The 27,712-nt window shown below is 39.3% G+C and overlaps 1 protein-coding gene across 5 annotated transcripts in view; it reads right to left on the bottom strand.

Annotated features, from left to right (window-relative positions):
• LOC120903927 (RNA pseudouridylate synthase domain-containing protein 2-like) overlaps positions 1-27,712 on the bottom strand; it is a 186,642-nt gene that overhangs the window by 23,563 nt on the left and 135,367 nt on the right. For 4 of the 5 annotated variants that reach the window (XM_040313604.1, XM_040313600.1, XM_040313599.1 and 1 more), the window contains 4 exons: positions 9,133-9,222; positions 4,457-4,544; positions 4,102-4,324; positions 2,503-2,590 (listed from right to left, as the gene is read on the bottom strand). In XM_040313604.1, the coding sequence (XP_040169538.1) occupies positions 2,503-2,590; positions 4,102-4,324; positions 4,457-4,544; positions 9,133-9,222 (489 nt within the window). The remainder of the gene's footprint in view (positions 1-2,502; positions 2,591-4,101; positions 4,325-4,456; positions 4,545-9,132; positions 9,223-27,712) is intronic. The other variant, XM_040313601.1, reaches the window with a different exon arrangement.

Here is a 27,712-nt window from a genome sequence, read left to right as displayed (position 1 = left end):
AATTGTCAACTAAACACAACTCGTTTAGAGTAGCTTTTTCGTTGTTATTTTTTATAAACATAAACAAGAGTTAGATACGAGCACAAACACACACACACGCACACAAAGAAAAAAAAACTATCACACATCAAATATCTTTTTCAATCGGTTTCTGCGCAATGCAGAATGTACGAAGGTTAATGAAACGGCACGGCCACGATCGTGTATGAAAGACAATCCTATTAAAACGTTAGTCACATGTTGGTTCCATGCTTCAATAACACGATGAATGGATACGCTATTGCGCTACAAAGCTGCACACAACAAGAACAACAAAAAACAGCAAAAAGGGCACTCCATCAGCCACGGTACAGAAGAGATATTCGTCTTCAAAATGGGTAAACATACTTCACACAAATAAAGTATAAATCTCTTGCGTTTGCTGAACGGTGCTAGATAGTGAAACCTGCTCTTGAAAAACAAGCAGTAAAGCGGGGTTATTAGGCTTTGTTTTTTTATGAGTGACGGACTGAAAATCGTAGATTGAACCCAATGTGAGTTATGATGAAAAAATCCAATAAAATACAACAGGAAGCACATATAAACACACACACACTCACTGTCAGACATGTTGTGCTGCAGAGTTCAAGGGATGAAAAAATGTGCTCCAATGTTGGCAACATTTTTCAAAGAGGATAATTTTTGTCCCATATTCTCTACCAGGCTTGTTTGTGTTCGTGCTCCGTTTACTCACAAAACATACTTGGCAAAGATTTTTTATATTGATTTTGCTTGATGTCTGTTTAGTTGCGCCTGTGTACTGGGGTATGTACGTGTTCACGCACATGCATATTATGTTCCATGCACCGATGTGATTTGTAATATTTTATTAGATTAAAGTCAAATAGAATTATTGACACAACCGGAACGTAGGAATAAACTGGCAGATTATGATTTTTTTATCTTCCATTTCAGTCGCTGCTCAGTGTCATGTATTCAGTCCCGCATGGGGCACAGTACATACTCGCTGTCACACCACCCGCCGTACTTTTTGTATGCCTCAACCGGTGATGTGTAGAAGTTTTTGCAGTTTACGTTATGGTTCATGCAAGACCGCGTTATAACTTCTTCTATATGATCCGACAAAGCTAAAGGCGACGACTGGGGCTCGTAAATGTATTCTTGCTCACGATAAGGCATGAAAAGTTGTTTTTTCACATGATAATCAACCATTGATATTGAAAAAAAAGAATCCTGTTTATCCTGAATACGATAGGGCTATTGAGGTACATAGTTTTCTTCCGTCAAATGTCAAAGATTACAAATAATTTTTATTCTTCTACTTATAGCAAATTCAAAAGAAAAAAAATGTCGTAGTTCGTTGAAATCGTTAAAACAAACTGTTGCAAATGTTACCAATCATCAGAGGAAAGTTTTACTTTGGAAACGTTCGTCCAATCACGTACTACAACAGGGACGGGGTGGTTCGTCCCTTGTGAAATCAATCGGATGGAGCGAAAACTCTCCAATACACAATAGGAATCGTTAGCAGTGACGGCTAATCCCTTGCCGCCGTCGTTACCAAAATTGGACTGACAGTAGTAACCGGCAGATTATTTTCTGTTTTTCTGAGCAACAGAAAATTTTGACTGTATCAGCCAGCCGCCGACGAAGCCGATTTGTTCGTTCGCTGCAGTTAGGATTACGTAGCATTCTCAGCGCATTGAAACGGGCGGATCGAAAACCTTTATCTGTGCTTTATAATTCAATCTGGATAGGTGGCTTCTGGCATATCTCATAAAACCGTCTATCCAGTGATTCCGATTTATAGTTTGCTATATAGGTCGTGCATTGTCAAGCTTTCTTGATAGGATAAAGAATGTAATAATTGGGATTGACCCATCTTTGAAGCAGTTTCAGATATCTTGAAAAAAAAATGAGAAAACAGATCCAGTTCAATTCACGATATTTTCAGAATGGTTGACTATCTTCAAACATTCATTTATGGTATTGGAAAATTAATTATTGTTTAAAAAAAAATATGAAAAATAACATTTTCAAGACTATTATTTTCCAGAAGCTTCTTGAAGTCCGAAAATCCTTACTAGGTTAGTCAAACAAAAAATCAATGTTTATAGTATCGCATAAAATAGTTCATAGTTAATCAAACCAGTTAAATGATGAGGATATTAGGAAAACGTTTTACAAATGTTAGATTTAAAATAGAAAACATGCAAACATTATCAAAATGCATGGTTAATAAAGAACATATTTTAACAGCAATGAAACAAAACAGCATTGCTCGTTGTAAATAACTTGTTTCTATGGCAAACCGAAAAAAACACACACGAAGCAAATCAAACCAAAAGCATGAGCGTAATTGCGTTTCGAAGTTGGTGCGTATCTCGTCGCGACATTGTTTAAGCATTATTATTAATAAGCGTAGCAAGCACTACCAGATTAACGAAGAAAGTAATCGATCAGAATGAAGTAAAGAAAATGGCGGTCATTTAAGCCACTTACTGGTATAGATGCTGGTTTGTTCACAACCACAATATCGTCGTCCATGTGCACTATTGTGATTGGCTGACTAGTTACTGGAACTTCATGTCTGGAAAATACAACACTCATATGTAGATGATTTTGGTAAGGGGGTTTTTGTTGTTTGAGTTTTGCTTGAAGTATAATCAACGGTAGTTGGTAGATAGAAAAACAAATTGGTTAAGCAATACACAAAAGAAACACAAGAAAGAGAAAAAAAAATAATCCCAATTTACAGAAAATGATGTGTCATCTGTTAACCATCAACTGCCGGTAGGTAATTGGGTTTTAATTTCAGATGGATGGTTTGGTATATCGAAAGAACCACGAAAGAAGAATGTCATGTACAAAACTCACTTTAATTATATAATTTTTATACAAAAATATTAAAACTCTTTTAAATCTTTTTTTCATTACTATCCCTCACAACTTTAAACAAATCGATTTGATTCGAAACAGTCAACGTAAGAATGTAGTAATTCAATGAAGGATACACTTATCTTAATTTAACTTTACCATTGTTTCTATGGCAATGAAATGAAAACATTAGTTTATCGTTAAATGTGTCGGTATGATTATCATAAAGTTTAAACCTTCTTATGCTATACACTCAGCGATTAATCGTAGTTGTAACTATGAACTGTCTACAGTAAATTCATCTTATCTTGTGTACGTGCATAAAGTTTACTGCAGTTTGCCAGTTTCTACTGCTAGTTGAGATCATAGCATTGTTATTCGAGGAGTAAAAACTAAATTATAGCAGAACGCTTTGTAAGGTGTGATTGCATCGCTTCTTTCATGTAATCCTTTCGAATGATTAGGAATTCACAATCGGAAATGGGACGCTGGAAGGAATGGCAAAAGCGTGGGAAATATGTGTAAGCATGAATGAATAGAGTTTGTAGTGACAGTGAGATATGTAGTTTTTGCATGTTTCAGGAAAGCTACAGTAAAGTAAAACTGAATTTTTCAAATTGCTTGCATTTTTCCGACAATGTTTTTTCTTAAACATACTCCATATTTTAGCATATTTACAGTTGCAAGCTTGATTGCAATTTTGAAAATGTGGGATATAATCGATATTTGGCCGAATTCAGCAACACAGCTAATTGTGATTATTATTTCGAACGTTAACGGTACGAAGCTAACAGATACTTGCTTTGTTTTTGCAAGATGAAAAGCATCTCTCGAAAGAACGAACGAACATTCATTAACGACAATATGTGCTCAATATGAGCCGTGTTGTGTATAGGTAGAATAAGTGAAACAAGACTATACATTTTTTTAATATGATGTATAAAACAATTAATGCAGTAAACTTTCATAACACGATGAAAAAGCATAAAAATTTACAGGAAAAAACGGATTTTTCTAAATTACACGGGAAATGGGAACACTCTCGACAAGGATTGGAGCCTAACGAAGGAGAGGGAAATACTTAATGCTTGGAAATAGACATTAACATAAATCTTTTTACAGGTTTTGTTATGAAACCATAACAAACAAAATAGTGAATAAATAATGTATGTAAAACATACACATTTTCATCGATATAAAGTTATAAGTAATCAATAGATTTACCTGTGGACGATGTTCGCAAGGAGATCGTTATGCTTTAACCTATAGTCAGTTGGCACTTTTTCGTAGTTCACGGTTAGAGTACCTGCCTTAATGCATCGCTCGTACTCCTCGGCTGGATGGGCTCGAAATTCTCTAGCAAACACGTCCAGAATTTTCTCGCCTACCCAGCGTCCCTTTGTGAACGTAGTGAAAGTGAAATAGTAGGGATACACTTTCCGTAGGCCTGTTGAAGAAATGGAATAAGGCGTTACATTTTGTGGACAGTTGAAAAGGATAGCACTTCAAGACAGTCCGAGTTACGCTGATAGCTGCTAAACAAATGAATTGGTAGCACATAATTATGTTAATTACATACCATTTTCAATATAGTACGATGTTTCATGGTACCGTTCGTCGGTGAAACCGGGCCGTTTTGCTTTCAGTGCTTTGGTTTCCAGCTTAGCCTGCAAATTAAAAAAAATCAAAAGATCGATTTTAAAAAAGTATTATACGTTTAAGTAGAAAAACAAAATTATGCCTCGGATGTATTATAATATTCGGGTTACACTTTATGAGTCTTGGGATAATTTTATCCAATGTTCGTCCCAAAAAAAGAAAACAATTTCTTAGAAACAGGATGACTATAATTATACGTCAAATGCTCTTTAAGTTGCAAGCTTTTTACGATATCTGCGTTTGACAGGAGTTCATGATACTGGACAGAGACCTTTGACAAATAAGGATAAAGAGGAAAGTAGTGGCCTTATTCTACACCGAACGCTGTCATCCCCTGTCAACGACTTCAAATGAATTGGTTGAGATCAAACGATGTCATAAATAGGCAAGAGGAGTAAAAATAAACCCATGAACATTGTGTTTACAACAAACGAGTTTGATAATAAATTTTTTGTTTGTTTTGTAAACAGTTTTTGACAAGACTAAATATCAACACAAATAAAAGTTTTATTAACAAATACACACAGAATATGTTTACCCGTGTATGAGCAAAATGAACGCTCCAAATTTCTTATCCATGCACAACGTAAAACATTCAAATTTTATATTTGGATTTCTGTTATAATCAAACACAGATTGAGCTATTCCGTGATAGCAATTGTGAGATGAAAAAATGTCCACACGAAAAATGCATCGACAACAAAGAGTAAGCATTTGAAACTCTTTGTTTAGTTTACGCTTATAACGTAAGGCTAGCAAGCTGCTTTAATGCAGTGGATTTCTGTTTATCATGGACTAGGAGCTAGAAATTGGTACACACATATTTCACATGAAAACTCACCCATTTCCACAAAAATACTGAAACCCATAGAAACGCGTGTCAAAACAACGGTACAACGGTGGTGGTGGAATATTGTGAATACATGTCACGCTCCTCTTTCTGGCTCGACACAACTCTTCTCTTTTGCAAAAGTTTTGCTAGTTCGTGTGCATGTCGACAAGATGTGCACTGCGCCTGGTAGAAGTTTGGTGAAGGAAGCGGAATAGTTTGTTATGCAAAAATTGTACTTGCTTTGAACGAATTTCTTGTGAGGAAGTTTATCCATAGCCGCCGGATGTAAACCACAAGCACTGGAGTAAGTACAATGATAAACTCCTGTCCTATCCTTTTTGTGTAGGTTTTGTTGTTGCTAGTGTGCAAGCGTTTTCATTTCACATGGTTCCATCTGCTAGTGTGGAATGCTTACCCTACTTACATACGGTTCATTATATTTGCACTTGCTCTTCTTCATTTATGCCATACTGAAAGAGCTTATTTGTCCATGGTTGGGACAATTCGGTGTCTATTCGGGATGTGTGTTGTTTCATGAAAAGGAACTGTATATTCTACCTTCTCACACAATATAAAAAAAAATGTAACGTTCCTGTTGTCTGTGCAACGGTGCAGATTAGTATGCGAACAAAGATACTCAATTAGGTTGTAAATTTTATGAATTCTTTATGAAATATTTCATTTTTCTTCTTCTTTGGCACAAAAACCGTTGTCGGTCAAGGCCTGTCTGTACCCACTAGTGAAGTGAACTTGGTTTTCAGTGACTTATTGTTACCATAGCAGGATAGTCAGTCCTACGTACGGGGATACGGTCTATTCGGGGCTTGAACCCATGACGGGCATGTTGTTAAGTCGTACGATTTTACGACTGTACCACCAGACCGGCCCCCATAATATTTCATTACGCTACAAAAATATTACAATTTTAGGCACGTTGGCACACAACTAGACCAACAGAATCGTTGAACAGATCCAAAACTCTACCAAAAAGCTGATATTCTCGTGGTCTGGAAAAGCCATATGGTCGGTTACAACAAGTTCATGGGTAATAAGAGATTATTCCTATAGACATTACCGTTTTGAATTTTATCCAATAAATTGTTGCTGTTTGAACTTGTTTTGAATTTATTCATCTTGTCCAGTATGAATAGACAATACAAAAATAAAACTAGAGTATTACCCAAACATTTGTTAAGAATTAAAACAGTTATTTAACGCGATCCCGTGGTACAGTCGTCATTTCGAACGACTCAATAACACGCCCGTAATGAGTTCAAGCCCGGAATGGACCGTCCCTCCGTAGTAAGGACTGACTATCCGGCTACGTGGTATTGAATAAAGTCTTGAAAGCCTGTATAGGCCGCCATGTCCACGTAGGACGTTAACGCCAAATAGAAGATTTAACGCGATGTCATAGCAAAAATTAGAGCCAGTATTCTGCAAATTTTGATCGCTATCTCTGTTAATGCAAGAGATCTTCTATACTCAAACATAAAAACATGAGTAGAGTACATTATAATATTTAAATATTTTATAGCTATTTTCTTTTGTTTCAAGTTACGTCAAGTTTTCATTTCAATTTTCCATGTCAACTACGTTCAACAACTAATCCGTTTTGCATTGCTGCTGAAATGAAATCAATATTGCGGTCAACGGCAGTGTGCCTATCAGTTTTACACACCAGCAAAAATGTACCCCCTTATAAGTAATCTTGCCACATCTTTTCACTTTATCCGTCGGCCGGTCGGTCGCTGCCAGCAGTACTTTAATAAACCATTTTGCAGTGTTTTTGCCGCGCTTTTACGCTTTGCCAATCTTCTGGACACCGATGCGAAACCATATTTTCCCAAACCAGACAACATTCATTGTTGTCATAAACAATAACCTTCCCCAGATCGGGTGGGCCTTTTATTAGACCATCGGTGCGCGGCAGAATTGCGGGGCCCATCGCGTACGCTCCACCTACACACTCGCAGCTACACCGACGATAAGGCCCGAATGCTTTACGCGCCCGACTGTTGCTCGATGTCCAGTTGCTCCGATCTCCAACCTTGTTTCGCTTCTCGTTTGCTTCTCCCTTTTTATCTTCTCACATCTTTAGTATTTACGTCGATGACCGAACCCCCTTCTCCCTGCTAGCCTCTAACGCATGGAAATTTGCATTCGTTCGGTTCTGGTTTCTGCAGTCTTCTGCTAACGGAGGGTGATTTTCTGCTCTACACACTACATACACACACACACGTACTACTGTGCGCGCTGTCATACTTTTTCATTACGCCTGTTTAATAACGCACACTCTGTATTCGCCGTTGTATAAATTAGCGTTTTCAATTTCATCCTTCGTGCCGCACTGGCGATATTTACTTAATCACGCGCATCCTGGGTAACGCTCGGAATTTGCATTCAACCGCAGCTCACCGTACAACAAATCGTGCGCGTTCAGCCGGGCTGTATTTTACAATATACTACTACCCGGCAGTGCTCGCAACACTCGCGGATACGTCTCGGGAGTATGGCGTTTTTCTTGCGCGCGTCTTTCTTCTCCCCCTGCTTTTTGTAGCTTAGTAGCGTTGAGGGAGCAAAATTTATAACGTTTGGGATAGGAAGCAAATGGATTTGATCCAGCGCGGAATGTCTGACATTGGTTACAGTAACTAATTTTGCAAAGCTACGAAAACATTAATCCTACCCATCACACGCGGGAGAAGCGCGTTGATTGGAATGGCAAATATTTTCCACAAATTGGTATGAAATGAAGCGAAATATTTATCTCCAGGGCAGGTTACATTTCAATTACACCATGAGAGCTTGTGAATTTCATCTGTCGCTTTTGACAGATAATGTTAAAGTTAAATTTGGATTGATGTCTGTTTGGAGACAGTTATCGATTTGAATAATATTGTAAGGCATCAAATATAACAACGCAGCGATTAACATTGTTATGATATTGATTTTGGTAATAAAACAACAACAAAATGAAAACAATAAAAACATGTACACCAGCCTACAGAATCAACTGAAAATTAAACAAACAAAACAAAAAATCCCACGCTAACAGTAACGTTTTCGCCAGCATCCATAAAGGTTCTCGCGCTGGTTATCGTCCGATCGCACAAACTGCAACCATTATCTTGATTGCTGCCTGACTGAGCACATCCATCGCGTGATGATGATGGTGTTTAATTAAAACGTGATCCAATATCCGATACGTGACAAAACACGCTCGATCATTAATCGATTTCCAGCACGCACCGCACATGGACGGGTGTGCCAATCGCTAAGGCTGGTGGGCTACACTACCCACGTCAAACCACCAGACATAAGTGTAAGGCTGTCCCCTCTCACTCCCCCCTACCGGCTCACGGCCCATTTTGGCGTCTTTTCCTCACGACCGGATCTAAACTGTGTTCTTTTACAGCAAATAATCCAACAGCAGTAAGCAGGTGTCGGTGAATAACAAAAAAAACACACCTCCCAGCTGAACGATAACAGTGCGAACGGCTGAAGGGTGTTTTTTAGTCCATGGATGCAAAACAAAAAGCTACTTTAGAATGTATTATACGAGAAGGCACAAAAAAACACACTCGATCACCGATACCTAGGTGGCCCGAGGGTGAATCCCTTTGTGGCCACGTTTCACTTAAAAAGTACACAAAGTAACATCCGAGTGGGAGACAGCGGGAAAGAAAAAAAACAACAACAGAAACACATACACACTAAGCTCACATCTAAAGCCGCAGCATCCTACTACGGGTGGTACGTACCTTTTTCAAATCCTTGACCGGTTCGCTTTCGTCCGCTTTTCGCTTCTCGGTTGAAACCAGTTTCGTTTTTTCCTTTTCCGTCATGATAATCTGCGGTAATGGGGTACACGATGAGCGACAGGATACCGGAAGCGGTTGGGATGATGATGATGGTTCGGACGCGCGCATTAGATGGCCGGGGATGGTTGGGATTGGAGACAAAAAAGAAAACAAGAAAGAAAATGCAAAATTAATCAAAACGAAACTTTGGGGACAATCGTTTTTTTTTGGTTATGTGTTGTCGTTCCCTACGCGAATGTCGTGTGCGTTACGAAAAAACGGACAAGTAAGAGGATAAAGGTACTATGTGCCACTGCTCACGTATGTATTGAGCTACTGAACACTGTTGCTTAGTGGACGGACGTGGGGTACGTTTATTTGAATGTTTTAAATATTTGTTTTGTCGCATCACGGGCTGATTCGCTTTTACTGGGTTCGGTATTTGTATTAAGGGCGTTTCATTTTATTTGAGCAAACTGGTAGGATAGATGGGTTGTCTACAGAGAGTGTTAAGTTATTGGAAGCTGCAATGTACTGACTGTAATGTTTGTGAACATTCGCCTTGTTTGCTGCTAGTTACTGATTAGTTCTTGTAATCAATTGCTTTAATTACTTTCATATTATGCTTTATGTATTGTACTTTTGGTTCATCTCTGATTTATGCTATGCATATATGAATGTATTATATCCTTGCGTTGCGAATACGGCATGATTGAAAACCTTATTCAAAATATTTAAAATAAAGTACAATTATGTAAGCAATACGACCCAAGCCATCTCTCTTGAAGAAAAAAAGGATGAAATAATTATGTGAAAAACGTCTTTTGAAACAATTAGGTACAAATACAGTACAATGCACTCAATGGATTGGAATGCAACTATTTTTCCTGCAGTTGCTTACACAAATCACGATAAAAGCAAAATAAAATTATAAAGTTTATAATCAAGATAGCTACGAAGTAAAATGGGTTCGTTTTTAAACCTTTTCCAGTATGCTTAACAAGATATGCACACAGCATAACATATTTGAACTTTAAGTACGGCGTGCTGTTTCTCTGGGCGTCAACTACCTTGGGAGCACATTTCGCATAGCGGTTTAACCGAACGTAGATGATTTCGGATGCCAGGTGCAAGAAACTCGACAACGAGCTCTAACAAACTCTCACCGAACTAGTTCAAAGTTATTCTTCTGAGCTTTGAGAGATTCCCAAAAGGATGTACAGAAATGCTTTTCTCCAACAAAAAAACAACGCTGTTGCTGTTAAAGCTAGCTTTCACTTAAACCCCTGCAAAGGCTTTCAATTATTCTGCCATTTTCCGGTTCTTTGCCAACTATTTCCTAACGAAAGGAAGGCTTTTTTTGTATTTGCCCGCCTTTATAACAAGCAAAACAAACAAAAAACAAAAAGCGAAGAGTGAATGCAAGAATCGTCCAGCAAGACGAAACGAAAATCAAACAGCATCTCGATTGCAACACACCCATCCGTTTTCAGTACGGGTGAGGTGCTCGGAACAAGAGCGAGAGTTATTTCATACTGTTTGCTGAAGAAATAAGACGTTAGATGGTTACCCAAAATCGGTGCAACGTCCGGATTGACTGTACCGAGCATCTGGCTGCAGCACAGAAGTTTGTTGACCGAAGGTATTAGCCACCGTAAGGTTTTGGGGTTTTGTTGGCCAAGATTTTTGACCGAAATGCGATTTACCGTTTAGCAGAGGAAAGTGAGCAACCCCACCCTAACCTCAACAGGGAAGTCTATCGGCTGCACATTCTTGCCGAGTAACTAGTGGTTTTGCAATGGTGTGTTTGTGTAACGAGGTAGCTTGGCTGAAGCAACGATGGAAAGTGGTTAAGTATTTGTTGAATTTCTTGAAATGTGAGAGACTTTATGGTGCAGAGTTTTGTAAATCATGATACATTGCAGATTGCTGCTTGTTTGTTTTGTAGCTTGTATTTCTAGAGATTGATAGTGATGATGAATAATGTGTTGCATTTGTTGCGTTGAAAGTTATATATTTTATCAAAAAAATATTGAAGTGCCTCATTTTCTTCTAATTTATTAAAATATTTATTCAATTAAAAGTGCTTCAGTGGCCAATAATCTAATTATTTTTTGGAGATAGTTTTTTTTGTTTCCTCATCTAACAATTAAATTCAATATTTCTTCTCTTCAAATAAAATAGATACAAATATATAACAAATAGTCTAACTTAATTCCCCTTTTATTATCATTGGAACTATGCTTTGGCAAGTGCAAATCGACCTTGAACAACGTAATTAAATTCATCGAACCAAGTTGATCAAGTTCATTCCGATAATAATTACTCTAACGAAGAGATCAACCAAATGAAGCACATCGTGCTTATAGCCACACATCAAAACGCATTAGCAGGATTTTGTTCAACAATACTACACCTGAGTCGTGAATGCCTATCATAAGCGAAATATGTATGCGGTTACTGATTGCAGACGTTTGATCAGCGTACTATTACCATAACGCTCCCTTCCTCCTTCCATATCAACAATGAGCAACCGCGAGACGATGAAAATTATTCTACACCTAGACACCGTTGATTCCTAGGGACTGACCACATTCTTCTGGATGAATTTCATCAGGCGATACGGCGTACAGATTTCAACAATGCTCGCCCATGTTGAACGCGACGTTCGGCCACTAAATGCAATTGCAATGCACAAATAGCATCATAATTTACGCTCTCGATTGTCACGCAGATCCTGTACTGTATCTGGAACAGTGGGCCGAGGTCAGCCTTGCCATAAATGTGTTCCGAAACAGGTTTCAGATGCAGATTTTAGCCGTTTTGATTGGTATTTGTGGTTTTTGGTGATTATTAGCCCGCAGGAGCGAGCGGTTTAACGTAAAGCAGAATATGAATGTAAATGAAATAAACCAAAATTGGATTTCAGTTGAATTTACTTAACACTCGCTTTCACGAGCGGTTCACATTGCAACTAATGTGTATCGCGTATATTTATATTTATACAACAAATAGCAATTAAAATGAATAAATAGACCATAGATTATTATATAGTACAACAATATTAACAAAAAAAAAATACAGATTATATAAATAATCTATTATATTAGATTATATATATAAAATCAACTATATGAACAACAAAAACAATTTAATTTCCAGTAATATCTCAATCATGTGTCCAGGAGGGATTTTGCTTAATAAGATAAAATCCATGTAGTTAAAGCAGATGTGCAAACATGTCCACATGGTTTGTTTTGCAAGCCGAATGTAAATAGAACAATATTAGGCTGAATGATATGTTCAGTTACGACCATGAACATATCATGTTGCACATGCAATTTCTCAGTACAGGGGCAAATAATCATAATAAATCTGCTTCATTATCATACACTGATTTAAGCGAGTTTACATTTACTACATTTTGCAGTATCTTTTTGCTCATACTATATTATGTGAAAATGTTGGAATAATTTATCTCTGCATAATATTTGCATTAAAACAAAACTAACATTAGTTTTAATAACAGCAATGGTAGGAATAAGACCGCCATATTCGAGAATAAACTGTCCTAATTACAGATATATTGTATATATTTCAGGTCCTTAAATAGCATATTAATTCAATTTTGTTTATTAACTTTTAACATGTATCACTCATTTATAGGAACAGCAATGATATAAACGTATTTTTGTACCTCTAAAATCTTGAGGTATCTTGTTTGTCCGGTAATATACCTTATACTAGTAAAGGAAACCTCAAAAAAAATAAAAAAATAACACGAGCAGTTAAGATTGCAGTATGAAGTAAATGTTCATGAAAAACACAAAACAATACTCCCAAATAGGCCGAATGCGCAGCGAGTTATGATTGTTTCGTGCCTTCATTCGTTTCCCCGGTTTTATGCCAATGCAGTAGCAATCAAAAATCGACACCCCTTCCCCCACCACATTACGCGATGGCTAGGAGAAACTAATTTATGACGAGGCAAATTTTATTGCTTCGTTGTCGCCCTCAGCACCTCAGCACCGGCGACGAAGGATTTCCCATCCCGCTGGCCAAATAATGTGTTCTCCCAAAGGCCTAGAACGAAAAACAGCCGGACGGAGCAACTTAATGGTGGAAAAGCGATAAAAGTATTGATTTTTATTGTTTCAACAGCTCGCTCGAGTACTTGATTGACGTCGAAATTAGTATCCAAACTTCGAGGGTTCGATGCCAAACTCAACAACAGCAACGATAAGGAGGGGGTAGCCCGGGTGAATGTTTGCCGAAATGGTTAAATACGTTTGACCCCAAAAAACAAACAACTTAGCAACGGCGTCGTGGTTGAGGTGTTGGGGGGAGTTTGGGTTCTGGGTAATAGTAGCAGCAGCCGCACTTCGAAGCAACCGTTCCAAGAGTTTCATATTTTTGTGTTTCGAATGCAACGGATAGTTCAAACACACGGATCAGACAGTAGGTCGTATTAAAAAGATATGGGTTTTAAAATTCAATTAAGACTTGAGTTCAAACAATTGACTGCACTACTACCTTCTCGTGTTTCTGTCACCTTTAGCTATCTGGAATAACCATCCCTTCTTTGCAGACATCTCAGATGAAAAGTCCGGCTCTGAATAGCTGAAACATACTTTTTTTGTTAATCTCACACCAGAAAAATCCTTTCCTTTCTTTTCTTTCCGACTGTACATATCCATGACCTTCTTTCTCTTTGTGCTCTGATTTAGGATGAGCAAAAGTTTCTGTAAGGACGAAATCCGAGCTGTTTCAGAAAAAGGAAAGCCTATCTCTCGCAGCTGCTTATGCGGATGAGCTGGGGTACAACTGTGAATGGGTGCGACGTAGTAGGTAGAAGATTTATGGAGCTATATTTTATGAAATTATAATTATGTAGACAGAGAATAAACTTCTCACCATTCCCTTGTGTCTTGCGCTGGTAGGGTAGAGTTCTCTTAAAGATACGCCACCCGAGCAGAGTGTCTTCTGGGACAATCAGTGCAAAAAGTGGCCGTATAAACACGACTCGACGGCGAGGCAAGCTCGGCACCTCGTAAGGCCAACGACTTCTTCCTGGGTGAGACGCCGTGACACTAATTTTTGGCGAGCAACTTTTTCGTATGAATATAAAGCTGTAATTAAATAACAGTCTCTTGCACCGGGTTTATGCTCAATTTCCATTTCTGGCGTAATGTAACGGAGTACCATGGAGGGCAGGACTGCCAATCAATCATGTTCAGTTTTGAGAACGAGGTTGTCTATCATTTTTAAAATCATTTTTACACGTACCTACTTCAGTACGTTAATTTGAGGATGGAATTTAAGCCAGGTATGATCATAGCTTCAATGATCCAAGTAAATATTGATTAGCGAAAATTCTAGCGGAGCGTTGATATAACGTTATCCATTGTGAATAATAAATCATGCAACGCAAGCATGAGTGCCTCCTAAACAAAAGCGAAGAAACATTTTGATGATTGCATTTAATGCTGATTGCGAATGTTTGGAGATTTTTTTCTTAACAATTCATAATTCTTCTCTTGAAAAAGTATAAAATATCGAAAAACAACAAACGAACAAACACAAAATCCGAACAATGTGTTTTCGGTGTTCTTCTGTTGCATTTTAAAGTTCAAATGCTAAGCAGCTATAGGTAAGACACTCTTTAGATAGTAGGGTGTCGTGCAGTTATTCCCATGTATGGTTTTAGTTTACCCTATGAAAACTGCTTTCATATGGTGCTGAAAGTCGATTGGACTGCAATAAACTGCTCCCTTATGCATATGTAGAATGCGAGCAATACACAGAAGTTACGACCAGACCAGAGAATGGCAGGTGAAGCAGCGAGGTAAGTTATTTCATGAACGCTATGCTATATTGCTTCCTATTGGGATTCATGACAGAAAAGTAGTTTGTTTATTCGCAAGCAAGTATATCCGCCTGGCCCATTCGGCCAACCCTCACTGACCACCGAAGCCTAACATGCGCCTCCCATACAAACAGTTAAATCACATCGGTGTCGCTATGCACACAGACAAAAACCCTCAAACCACGACACCAAAGCACTTCCCCTTCGGCTTTTCCCAGGATACGTGCCTTCGGACTGAACAAATAGTACACTATGCAGCACACACCAGTTGGCCAGATTTGCTCACGGTGTACGGTGCGCGCACGGGTGGACGGTTAAGAAACAGCAAAATTCAATTTAAAATAAATTTAATTTCATTGTAAACTTCCAGCCCACAGGAAACATGACCCTAGTGTACTACTAGTAGTGTTGCAGGCTGATGTGTGTACTCTCTCGAGATGACAGGGCAGCGTCAGGTAAGATTTCGGTGCCTCGAGTAAGCGAGCTTTTGAATAATGTCGAAGAAAGCCAAACATTTTGCTTCCTTTTCCGTTTCACCCCGTTGTCCGCACTTGTTTATCCGTGCCAGAGCAAATAGTGACGCCACACACACAGTACATACAGGACTCGATTGTGCATGCTAATGAAAGATGAAACGGGACAGAAATCGGACATTTGTGTGCTGCATGAGAAGTGTACTGCAGAGGAAACTGCTTGCAGAACGCTTTTTCTAGCCAATAATCATGCCAACAAAGTACATATGCTACAAGTTGCCACAGCACAGTGACCTGTGCCAACGATTTTGCTGGCCAAATGGACCATGAAAACGTGTGTGTGTGTGTTATCATTCATCTGCTAAAGGTTATATGTTGCAGTTGTTTATGTAAGTCATCCCGGGAGGTTTGTGGTATAATAAAACGGGAAGAAATGTCCGGCTTTAGTCTACGGCTACCTTTAGCAAGTTTGAACATCTTTAACACTGTGCTCAAGTGAGCAGAACGTTTTTCACGTAGTCAGTGCCTAAAAACTAAATTGAGCATGAAAAAGTGGGCTAACAATTTCTGGATTTATATTTTCAACTATTTCCAAACTTGTGTAAGCCTACACCTGACATTTTAGGAGTAATCTTGCAATGCATCATTTCCAAAGAGCGTAAAAAAACATTTATCCGTGTGTAGTGTTCCTTACTTTTCTTTGTATTTCCTCTTTGACCATGATGCATATCAACGTGGGACGTTATATTCACCACGCCACGGTGCTATGCCAAGCGCACCATCATTCATAATCTTTGAGCACCTCTGTCAATGATGGTGACTTCATATACGGCATATCAGACACGCGAAGAGCTCGAATGAGTAAATCGCCTGTCGCTCACCTACAACATGCAGCAGAGGCAGCACCACCACCGACCGAAGGCAACCGTGCATGTCGAATACTTTAAGGATGTCATGCTTCTGGCTCATGTGCACCTTACCGCTTTTTCTACCTCTGAAATACCTTTCCGTTCACCTTCGAGTCATTCTTCTCGGCTGTAAGCATCGACGAGGTGTACTTATACACATACCAGTACTTGCTTGCTGTTTCGGTTGCAACATGGCTGCAACATTTCTGTGATGGCTTTTGAGGTAAACCTCTTCCACGGAACAACATCAGCAGGATGGTGGTGGTTGCACATCGATCTAGCATTTGCGCATCAACACCCGCCAAAACGATTCCACCGAACTTTAATGCCACCATTGCTGGTTACACTGTTGCCGTAGGAAAGGCAGGCTGCTTTCACATCCATGGCCTTGGTGGCGAAAACGTGTACAAGCGGCAGCACGGGAGCGAGCGGGGCGGGATGGCGGCGGCGGCAGCAGCAAAATGAAATATGCAAAGCCGTTTTCATTCTGCCTTAACACGTAAAATATTAGAAACCATCGGACGGTTGAGTGGAGTGTACCCAACCCTTTACCTAGCCCCACTGTTCGTCCCACGCTGCTGGACGGATTAAGGATGGTGTGTCGACGCAAGAAAGCGAACGCAAAAGGAGAGCACCACTTCATCGGGGTTATCATAGGTGGATCTACATCATTGGGAAGGGTCCATATTTTAACGCACCGATGGAATACGGCGAAACAATTTTAAGCAGCCGCACCTAGCGAACCATAAACTAGATGCATTCACAGTCCAACGGAAGAAAAATGTGCTGCCGCAAAATGACAAAAGATGCGATAAAGTCACACGGGTTAGTAACATTGAGTAACGGGCGTTACATTGAAGGGATGAAAAATGGGCAACATTAAATGGTGAGCGTCAAATTGAACAGAGCAGAATAAGTGTTTTGATCTGAATACCTCTCTATTCTACTGGCTAGAGTTTGTATTATACAGGGTAGTGAGTGAAATGATTGTTATTGTGTTGCAGCGTTTATGATTGCATTTGGTAATATAAATCTCTTTCTCGAAACATCGATGTAAGATCAGAATGTTGTAATTGAGAAAAATTTCAATATTGTAAATTATTTGATAACATATTTCAAATCAGATCTATAACGAGAAATCGAAACAAACCTCTGCTCCTTACACACATTACCATGCCAAATGGTAGGATTTTGTTGAGAGAACACAATTGCTCACCTGAAATTGAAAGAAAAGGCAAAAAATATTATTAGTTTAATATCTAAAAACTACTACATTTTATAGTAATAATACTTTACAAACTGGTATCACGTAAAGCTAATGTTCAGCGACACACATTTTTTGAGTGTCCTAGAACTTTTTAACACAACAATAGATGGCAGTTTACTGCTGCACGTGTTTATTTTACTTTCGTAATGAGCCTTCGGCAGTCAGGAATTCATGAACATGGACCAACACATTTCTGAATCCATGGGTGTAATTAATTTTCAAACTTCAACAAAACGCCCCGAGAGCGGAAGATCGAAAATAAAACAAACGATTCGGGTGGGAAGTTGTATGTAAGGCTGCAAATAGTCTGCTAAATAGAGGAGCTGAAACAAAAAAACACGCACACACAGTCCCAAATAAATCTATAACAAAAAAAAGTACAGCCACGGCGCGGGGAAATGAAAATTCAGGGAAACGCAAAGAATGTTTAAACAATACCGGCAAGCGAGACACAAAAGCTGACAGAACCATTAGACAACAGTGGAAAAAAGGTACACCACCAGGGTGGGGAGCGGCCCAAACAGGAAACCATTCACGCAATCGGCCGTGTCCGTTTCGACAACCACAAACCGGCCGCGTGTAGGTTGCGCCGGGCTGTTTATTTTTAGCTGTTTCTAAACGGGACCACGAGCTCGGTGGGGTCTTGTCTTTCACACAAGCCCCGGGACGCTAATGCAGTCCCTGAGTTTGAGCTAAGAGAAAAAAAAAATGCACACACACACACACAAACTAGGGGCTAACTTGCAAGGGCAGAGATGAAAGCCAAAAAAATAAAAGGCATAACACACACACTCACACACACACACACACACACACATACACAACAGATAAAATTTGAGTAAAACGAACAAAAACTTTGACCGAATTTTGAATGGAGCAGCATGGTGGTTTACTACACAGCGGTGGTTTGGCCACATTGCGTTAGACCAGCCGGTACGAGGGATGTATTATAGAATGAGAACAGCACCAGTTTTAAACTTGAAAGAAAACGGTCGGCTGACAATAACATACAGGCCATAATGTAACGCCAGATCGTTCGATGACGATGTCCGGACGCGAGACACCGTTCCTATGGCATTGAAATCATCTACATCTTACAACACGGCTATACACAAAAGCAATAGAAGCAATGAGAAAGTGAATGATTTCACAACTAAGAATATGGCAGAAGAAAAAACAGTCAATCTGTTAACTGATAACTGATTATTAATACAGTGAAATCTCTCTAAAATTTAGTCTCTGCAAAATGAGATGAACAGTTTTCTTAGAGATGAACCGTTTTCACGGTCCCATCATATTCCATACATTTTAATTCTCTTCGAGATGAATGTCTCCCTAAGGCGAATATCTTTCAAGCTACATTTGGTAGCCTAAATTCTCTAAGGCATTAGTCTAATCTTGTTGCGCGCAACATTGTTGCTGACAAAATGTATGGATTTGACACCTAGCGCAACTTTGTTGCTGACCAAATTCAAACCAATTTGATTTTTGTCTTGCAACATTTTATATTTTTACCTTGGTAATGTTTATGGGGCATATGAAATGACACAGCAGCAATGTGTGTGTTGGTTGACATCTGCTAAATCTGGAATTTAATCATTTGAAGTACCATTTTTGGTGTATATATTATGATTTCAACGTTTTAATCAGCAGGTGGATGATAACAAATAAACTCAGAGTTGATAATTGCCCTGCTTTGTGGCGCTATACAATGTCAATTCCAAATGTTGCCAGCAACATTCATAGACCACCTCAGCGATATGCTTCCGAGCAACAATGTTGCGTGCAACAACATTAGACTAATGCCTAAGATGAATTTTTGGATAACAGTTCACAAAAATATTGATCAATAGATGCCATTTTTCGCCGTGATTTATTGGATACTTCATAGCAACAACTACATTAGTTTTCTTCAACATGAATATCTCTCTAAGCTGACGGTCTCTTGAAGATTAACCTTAGAGAGATTACATTGTATTAAAAATTATTTTATTGAATACTTTACTGTTATTGAAAAGTAAGAACAGTTATAATGCAATGAAGCCAAAACGTTTATGTTTTATAAACTATATTGACATCATGCACATTGTTGATTACTTTTGAGTTTTACGTCTTTAGCCAAATCATAGAATGTAATTATATGATTGGATTATGGATGTGTGAAAACGAGAACAAAACGATATTGCTTTCGGTTGAACATTTAAAGCAACTTACATAACTTTCTATTACGTTGAAACATAAGTTTTAATAAACTTAACTTGCTTCTATGTACTTCATACAGGTATATAAATGGGATTTACTACGCCATGACATATGATATCCGTTCAATCAGACACGATCACACGCACAAAAGGTGCGAAACGGATCGACCCCATAATAACCAAACGATACCCTTAAAAAATATTACATTTATCTTTACAGCGAGACGGGGAAGGTTTTTGTTCCGTTACGATTTTCAACCGAAAAACCTTCGAACTACTACACCGTTGTGCGGACGGGCCATCTCTGCTGGTGGCCTATCGTTGAACAGATATCAAGATAAATTGTATTAAATATATTTTTCTGATTTATGAGCCCATGTGTGGTATAGGCACCGTGGAACTCTCGACGCAACCCTATTAGGAAGGGTAGTTTGCTATTTTCAGGCTCTACCCATTTGTAGGGAATCTTTTTCACTTTTTTATACACTGCAAGAAAAACATAGCAAAAGAAGTCTATGATATCATGCTCAGAATTTTATGCTGTAAGTCATCATTTTGGTGTAGATAAAATATTTCAGGATGATGCTTTCGTTTCACCTTTTTTATTTCGGCTGGATACGAAAAAGGATACGTAACTTTATCAGGCATTTCTTTTCTTTCTGTATCGAATTGTTTCACTTTTGAAGGTCATTCACTTATGTTCATTCCTTGAATTGAAAGCGTCTTAAAACTATTTAACTAAAACCTGAGCATTGTTAGGGCATTTGAGCTAAACGATAATTTGACTGTTGAAACATACGACACCCTTCGGCAATTCGTACGTACCCTACGAACAGAAGAGTTGTGCCTTCCACGATCGTGCAACATGTTGCGCAATTTATTCCATATAATCGTTAACTTTTAAAATCTCGTTTCATTTATCCGAATGCTTCTCGGGCTCATGGTGGGCGGGAACGGAAGTAAAGAACATCATTTCTCTACCCTGTCGATTAAGCACTCAATCGGGGGAGGGCAACCGTCAGAATCGTAACATTTTATTGAACGATCTCGGAATGATTTGAAACCTATCGTTCACTACCCTGCCGGGAGCAAGCAGTTGGACTGGTTGGATGGTCATAAGAATCACGCTGTAACGAGCTTGAATCAGAGCAAATATAAAGCTCGTTTGGGAAACTCTCCCTTTGCGCAGATGATAGTAATGGGGCAATTGGATAATGATTATGACTCTCGGCCGAGAGAAAAGATAAGCAACACACTGAACAGCTAGAGGGAAAAATTGTATGTTACAAGAATTGCCTTGTTTTCTTATGCTTTTTTCATAAAATAGAGCTAAATAAAGCAATTTTATGGGGATACAAAAAATCTGGTGGATTTAAATATATGCAGCACAAAATATTTATTTGCAACATTCATTTATAATTAAGAAGAAAACTATTAATTAACAGTGCAACAGCTATTTAATCAGAAACATGAAAGCTTATGATCAAAAGCAACATCACGGACATGGATTTTATCGATGGTAATGGTTATGGATGGAAATGGTAATAAAGTCGATGTTTTGCGCTGTTCGTATAATCTGTGTAAGTGAATGTACCGTCGCCCTGAGGAATCATAGGAACGTCTATGGAAAATTGCTTCATAAAAACAGTCAACAAGCAGCCGCTGTAATGGGTTCCAATTTATCGTTCTCATAAAACACACTTTTATGATTTAATTGCAGACAAAATGAAAATTCTATAGCAGCACGCGAAAGCATCTGCAAGACGGCAAACGTATTACGAGTGAATCAAACGAAAGATATCTGCTTTAGAAAATCTACTGTAGAACATTGTAATTAGTTTTTTATAGTAATAAAAGTATAGCAAACATGTTTTTCTCAGCTTTCAAAAATTAGGGATTATTTTATGCATTTCTAAGGGGCACACGAAAGCATGAGTAACAACATCTCTGACCAATTGGACAATATTTTAATGACAGGTTTAATTGCGACTTTTATTTCCTGAAGAATAGCCTTTTCATGTATAACGCACTTATAGCCATTAAAGGCAAAACATATGACAGTTTACATAAAAAAGCAACAAAGTGGTGAAATATTCTAAATAACAGAGATGCTTTAACAATAGCATACAAAATACGCGCATAGCCTTGCGATTGCCAAAGGTCTATCCTATTCTACAGTACCAGCGATTACTAACGGCAGTACGAAAGGCCCACCAGAGCCATAAAAAAAGCCATAAAAAAAGAAAAGACAGTACCCAAAGCAATCGTTTTGAATTTTTATGTTCACCCACGTCCGCTTTCGCTTGCGCATACGTTGGCTGTGAATCGTCGAAGACGTTGCTGTTGATATGTCGGTGACGCGAGCGTATTTTGACAGCCAATTGAAAGCAACATCCTAGCAATCCCAGCGAGACGTTGATAATGGACCGTTATTAAAATGCTTCTTCACTTTAGCAGAAGCTATTAAAATGGTTTGCTGCGTGTATCCGACGGTTTACGGTGATTAGAAAGTTTGCTTTACCATCTGAGGAAATCAGACATTGCAGCAAGCAGAAGATCCTGTAAGCGAAGTTTTATTTTCGTTGTATCTAGAAAAGTACGTTATTTGACAACATTCAATTCTACGACCATCATGGAGCCTTCGAGCAAGAAAATTGGTTAATGCATGCAGACGACGTTTTCATTCTGCTTAGCTGTGGGAATGTCAAAGTGCCGATACCCGAGCAAACATTTACGCGAACGACACATCAACAAACACACACGGAAATTGTAGCAATATATTTACATCTTCACAATTCACATCGCCACACACACACACACACATTCTGAGACAGATTTGCTAGAGATGCTTTTTGAAAATCTGTTTAGTATGGTACCGTATGTGAAACGTGTCGATCGATTTTTCTCTCTAGCTAAAGGAAAACCATACTTATTATCATTACCAGCTAACGACACATCGAGTGCGAAATCTTCCAACACGTCGGGTGTATTCCCAGCACAAGCTTTCGTAAGAAGGAATTCTGTGCCGCGAATGTGTGCTCTATTTCATTTTCAATTTTTATATCATACCACAACGCTTCGCCACATAAATTTGCATGTGTCCCATTTGCACAATAAGCAGTCAGCATAAAAATTTGTTTTCCTCTCGCCGGCAGCGAATGGCGGCGGCACATTATCGGAGCCGCAAAAAGTCGACGGGGTAAAAAAAAGGATTATGAAATCCTCCCGAGACGGAACATTAACGAGAGATGCATTGTCATGCGGTTCTTCGTTCGGCGTCGCTAACGAAGAGAGAAATAAATCCGACTTCTTTCGCCTGTTTTCGTCGCTGTTTTACGGTCGCAGCTTTTAAAAAGGGATGGGTATAACGAAAAGTAACGATCGGTTAAATCAAAAAGGGAGAATTATTCAAACAACCAGTCTCGAAATTCAAGCCGCAGGAAATGCCGTAAGAGTTCTCCACAGCGGCACTGTGGCGATGGGAACCAGGAGAGGAACCAATAAATACGTTTCGCCGTACGCGGCAGTAAAATCGTTACAAGTTCAGGTTCAAAGCGGGAACAGCAACAATTAGACTGCATTTACCATGCCCAAAAATTGGCCGATTTAAACCGGTCGCCAAGACACAAACACACTCACACACATTTTGATTTCAACAGTGCAAAACGACCACGTTTGAAGGTCAATTATGTGCGATGAATCGGTGAACGTAAGGCTATCACAGCATCGGAAAGGTGAAACACACGGGCTTCATTCGCTTAAAGCAGTGCAATCTCAGATTCGTACTAACGTTATACGTACGTGCAAGCACGAAAGAAATGTAGAATAAGAGGGGGGGGGGGGCTGGGCGAAAATGACAGACAATGAGAAGGTTAACTAACAGTGGTATGAACCCAAGCGAACGTTCAGAATGTTAGGTTAGGTTTTGAGACGTTTTCCACCGAAAAAAAAAACGAAAGCGAAAATGTCTTAAATGCAATAAAATTTTCTTGCTGAATAAAGTACTAAAATGGTAACTAGGGTGGCAATGCAAGAAAAGCAGAACAAAAAATTCTCACAGGTACGAAAGCTTTTCATCCCGGCTAGACGGTTGATGGTTGCGTTGCGACTGGTTTTAAACTGTAGCAGCTAACCCGAAGGAAGTAGCATCGGCTAACGGAGCAGCTTTTATGCTGGTCGTCGAGAGAGAAAGGAATTTAATGATGCAACTGAAGTGCGTGGTTTGTCGATAAGACAGCTGTGATTTTCAATGTTATTTTTTTGCCGTTTTCTTTTCGCAAACTTAAGACAGAAGGCGATCAGCAGCAGCAACAGTGCGCCCCACCAGCGCAGACACTTAACGTGAAGTCCGTTTTTAACCGGTATGTATCATCCGGATGCCCTTGGCCGGGAAAAAAAGGTAACTCGACGCACGACTCGAGTAAAGCTGATAGCAGAACAAGAACATCCGTAGAACGAGTTCTTACGGGATCAAACAAAACACACACACAAAATGCTTGTAAAAGACGGTTATGGTAGTGTCCCTTTTGCGGGTAGAGCAAAGGTAGACCGATCGTGGCTGGGCGGGAGGAGACAATGCTCATTAGAGCAAACCATAACCCAAACGAAAAGGGAACCAACATCCACTAACGGTGCTGGCTTTGGGACAAAAAAGGAATACGCTTTCGCGCTGTGGTGTGCTTGAGGTGATACACTTGTGTCAGGGCTAAGGAACAGAATAGAAGCAAAATTGCGTTGCGTTGAATCCCCTAGAGGTAAGATGGTTTTTTTTTGGAAAAGGTATAATTATTTTTATGATTATGTTTTGGGAGTCAATAAGTTGGGATAAAAAGGAATGCTTTGCAACAACGTTACCTTTATTATGAAGTTTAATTATCACAGAACTTATACAATCATGAAAAAATTATTCGGTTGGTAATGATTAAAGATAATGCAAATCGCTCCTTTTCCACCTGATAAACAGTTTACAACCTTGTTGATTGAGAGTACGTAATTTGTGATAAACCAAACAAGAGAAATAATAAAAGCACTTACACCAAAGAAGTACTTGAAATGGATAGGGATCAGAACCAAACCCTGACTGGTCGGTCATCTCCCTTTGGAACGACTGTCTCGATATGGAATCACTGGCCTTTTCTTGCCTTCATTCTAGAGCGTATCTATTTCTGTAACTTTTTACCCCGCTGCTGTTCGGTAAGGACGGAAACATACAGCACATTCTGCACATTCTTTTCGCAATTGCGTTTATTGAACCGTTCTGCAGAAGAAGACGCGCGCCGCACACAAGTCGAATGGTGACGAATAATATGTTGCTTGAAAATTTTTACATCTACTGTGTTTCGCAATAAAACCCGCATGGACACCGGTCCGGGACAGGGCCCGGGAAAATTAATCCAAGTAACGAGATGGGAAGCGAAAGGTTAGCCGATGGCCGTAATGTCCAAACAGGTTGTCCGCGCAAGCGCTGGTTGCGCTCATCCAACTGATCACACTCTGGCAGTTGATGTGCGCTAAGTGAAACGATGCGTGCTGCACAACAGACAGCTTATTTTATACAGAAGGACACAATAATTGTGTTGGGCTCATGTTATTACAAACGTTTCATCGTCATTTTTATTGGTCGCATGCAGCCCGAGATCGACAGGATTTGAAGGTTGTCCGTACAGCTGCCGCATAGCGATGCGTACCCAATCGCCGCAAGCAGAGGGTTCTAGTAAGAATGGCTTCCCCAACGAGAGCGCAGGGCGGCAAAACGTGATCTTTTAAAAAACCATCAAGACAAAATGTAAACGTGAATCGTTGCGCATTGATCGTGCCCACTGCTAAATTTGATCGCGTCGTTAGTCGAGCCAACGACCGGCAGAATGGCACGATTGCAGATAGTGGTAATTATCGTAAAGATATTATATTTCTTAAGATAAGAGTTTCTTTTAACATGCTGTAGTTTGAACTTTAAAGACTGATAAATCAAAGCGTAATACGATTTGTTAACAGAACAATTACTGAACAATTTCGTTTTGAATGAAAAAAAAGTAGTATAAATTAAGTAAAAAAATGAGTAAACACTTTTACCGAAAAACAATAAAAGTTATGTACACGAATTGAACTTATAATGTTCATACAGATACAAAGTCAAAGTTGGATAAGTTTTAATTAATCTTGACGGTGGATTTCTTTGTTCAATTACTCAAAATAATGGAACAAATACATGTTGCTAGGAACACGCTATACTGTCGCCCTTTGAATACAATGCGTACAAAATGCGTAGCGAAATAACACTTGTAAACAACCATTCAATCTTTTTAATTATTATTTTTCTTCATTAGAGATGCGAACCTCTTCATTTAAAAAAATCCAACAAAAACAACTCATTAGTGTGTGGCATTTACTCTGAAAACAAATTCCAACCAATGGCGAAACAACGATGGGTTGATTTTCATAAATGAAGCAAACACATTAATTTGCTATGGAAATAACGAGCATAAACAGAACAGAAAAAGATAACAAACGGTCAGTTCCGGGCACTTGATCGGTACGTCATCATTTTGGTCGCAGTCAATCAATTAAATATGGACAAACTGCTTGTTAACGTTCAGCTTGTCGTACAATCATATTTGCTATTCGTAAACTCATCAAATTAAGATAAAATGCAACAAAATACTTTACTCAACATATTCTTATGAAACCTTTTATTTATCACTTAACCTTTCATTGTATGTTTAAAAGCTTTGTAGGCATGTTAGGATAGAGGCTTTAAGAATTCTTTTAGTAGTATTTAACCAGAACCAAAAACCGAAAGCAAAGCAGGTCACCACCACTCAGGTAGTTTTAGCATTAGTTTGGTACTTAATATTCCAGAATTGGCAAAGCAGGTTAACAATTCACTCGCTACTGTTGTCCGAAAAACTTTCCAGCAAAAAGTTCACACCGGATGGATCGAGATTGGAGCTCACAATCGGAAAGCCCTCCCTTTTTGTGGGCTTAACATACATACGCAGGTAAGTGAAAATATCATGAAAAAGTGAAGCTGATACGGAAGTTTCTAAAACTGTTCCGTATCCGTGGCAAATGGATTCACTTGCAACTTTATCTCGATCGCCACCCCCTGGAACGCAATTTTCTTTTTTTCTTTTTTTTGGGCAAGCACTCAAGCATCGAAATGGACTAGCATAAATCATACTTTTATGAGACCTTTTCCAGTCCCAACTTGCGTAGGTCCTCGTACTGCTGTTAGCGACACAGATTTGTTCAGCCCGGTACCAGGCAGTTAGCAAAAAAAAAAAAGAACAAGATGAGCGAGACTAGCAGTAGAGGATGCAGGTGGGAAAGAAAAGGTTTCAGAATTACAGAAAAAAGGTCAACCAATCGAACAAATCGCTACCGTTCGAGAGGGTCGGTTTTCAAGTGCCTCAAAGTTGGCGGACCGGGAAGTTCCCGGGTGATTCCAATAGGTCGTAAATTACTGCCACACTGACGCCCCGCATTCTGCCTGATGTTTCCGCCGACTTCCACAAAAGACGCTCGCACGATCTACGACATCCAACAACGGCCAAAGCGGCTGCGACAACACCGGCGAAAGCCATGAACGTTATCCATATCGCACCAAACCGCTTATGCGCCCGTAAGGGCCGAGAAGCTAGCCAGAAACGTCAGAGAGACAATGTCATTGATCGCACAGTTCATGGATTCTGCAAATGGGCTGTGGAAATGTGAGCCCGCTTATCAGACGATGGCTTTACCGCACGTTCCCATGACCCTGCGTTTTGCCCCGCCAACCGTATGCAGTTTCGGCAACGATGAAGATAAGTTTGTTCTAGCTGGTCAAC

Source organism: Anopheles arabiensis, chromosome 3 (genome assembly GCF_016920715.1).
Source record: "Anopheles arabiensis isolate DONGOLA chromosome 3, AaraD3, whole genome shotgun sequence".
In the NCBI taxonomy this organism is placed as follows: Eukaryota; Metazoa; Arthropoda; class Insecta; order Diptera; family Culicidae; genus Anopheles; species Anopheles arabiensis.
This window is presented reverse-complemented; position numbering and strand designations above follow the sequence as displayed.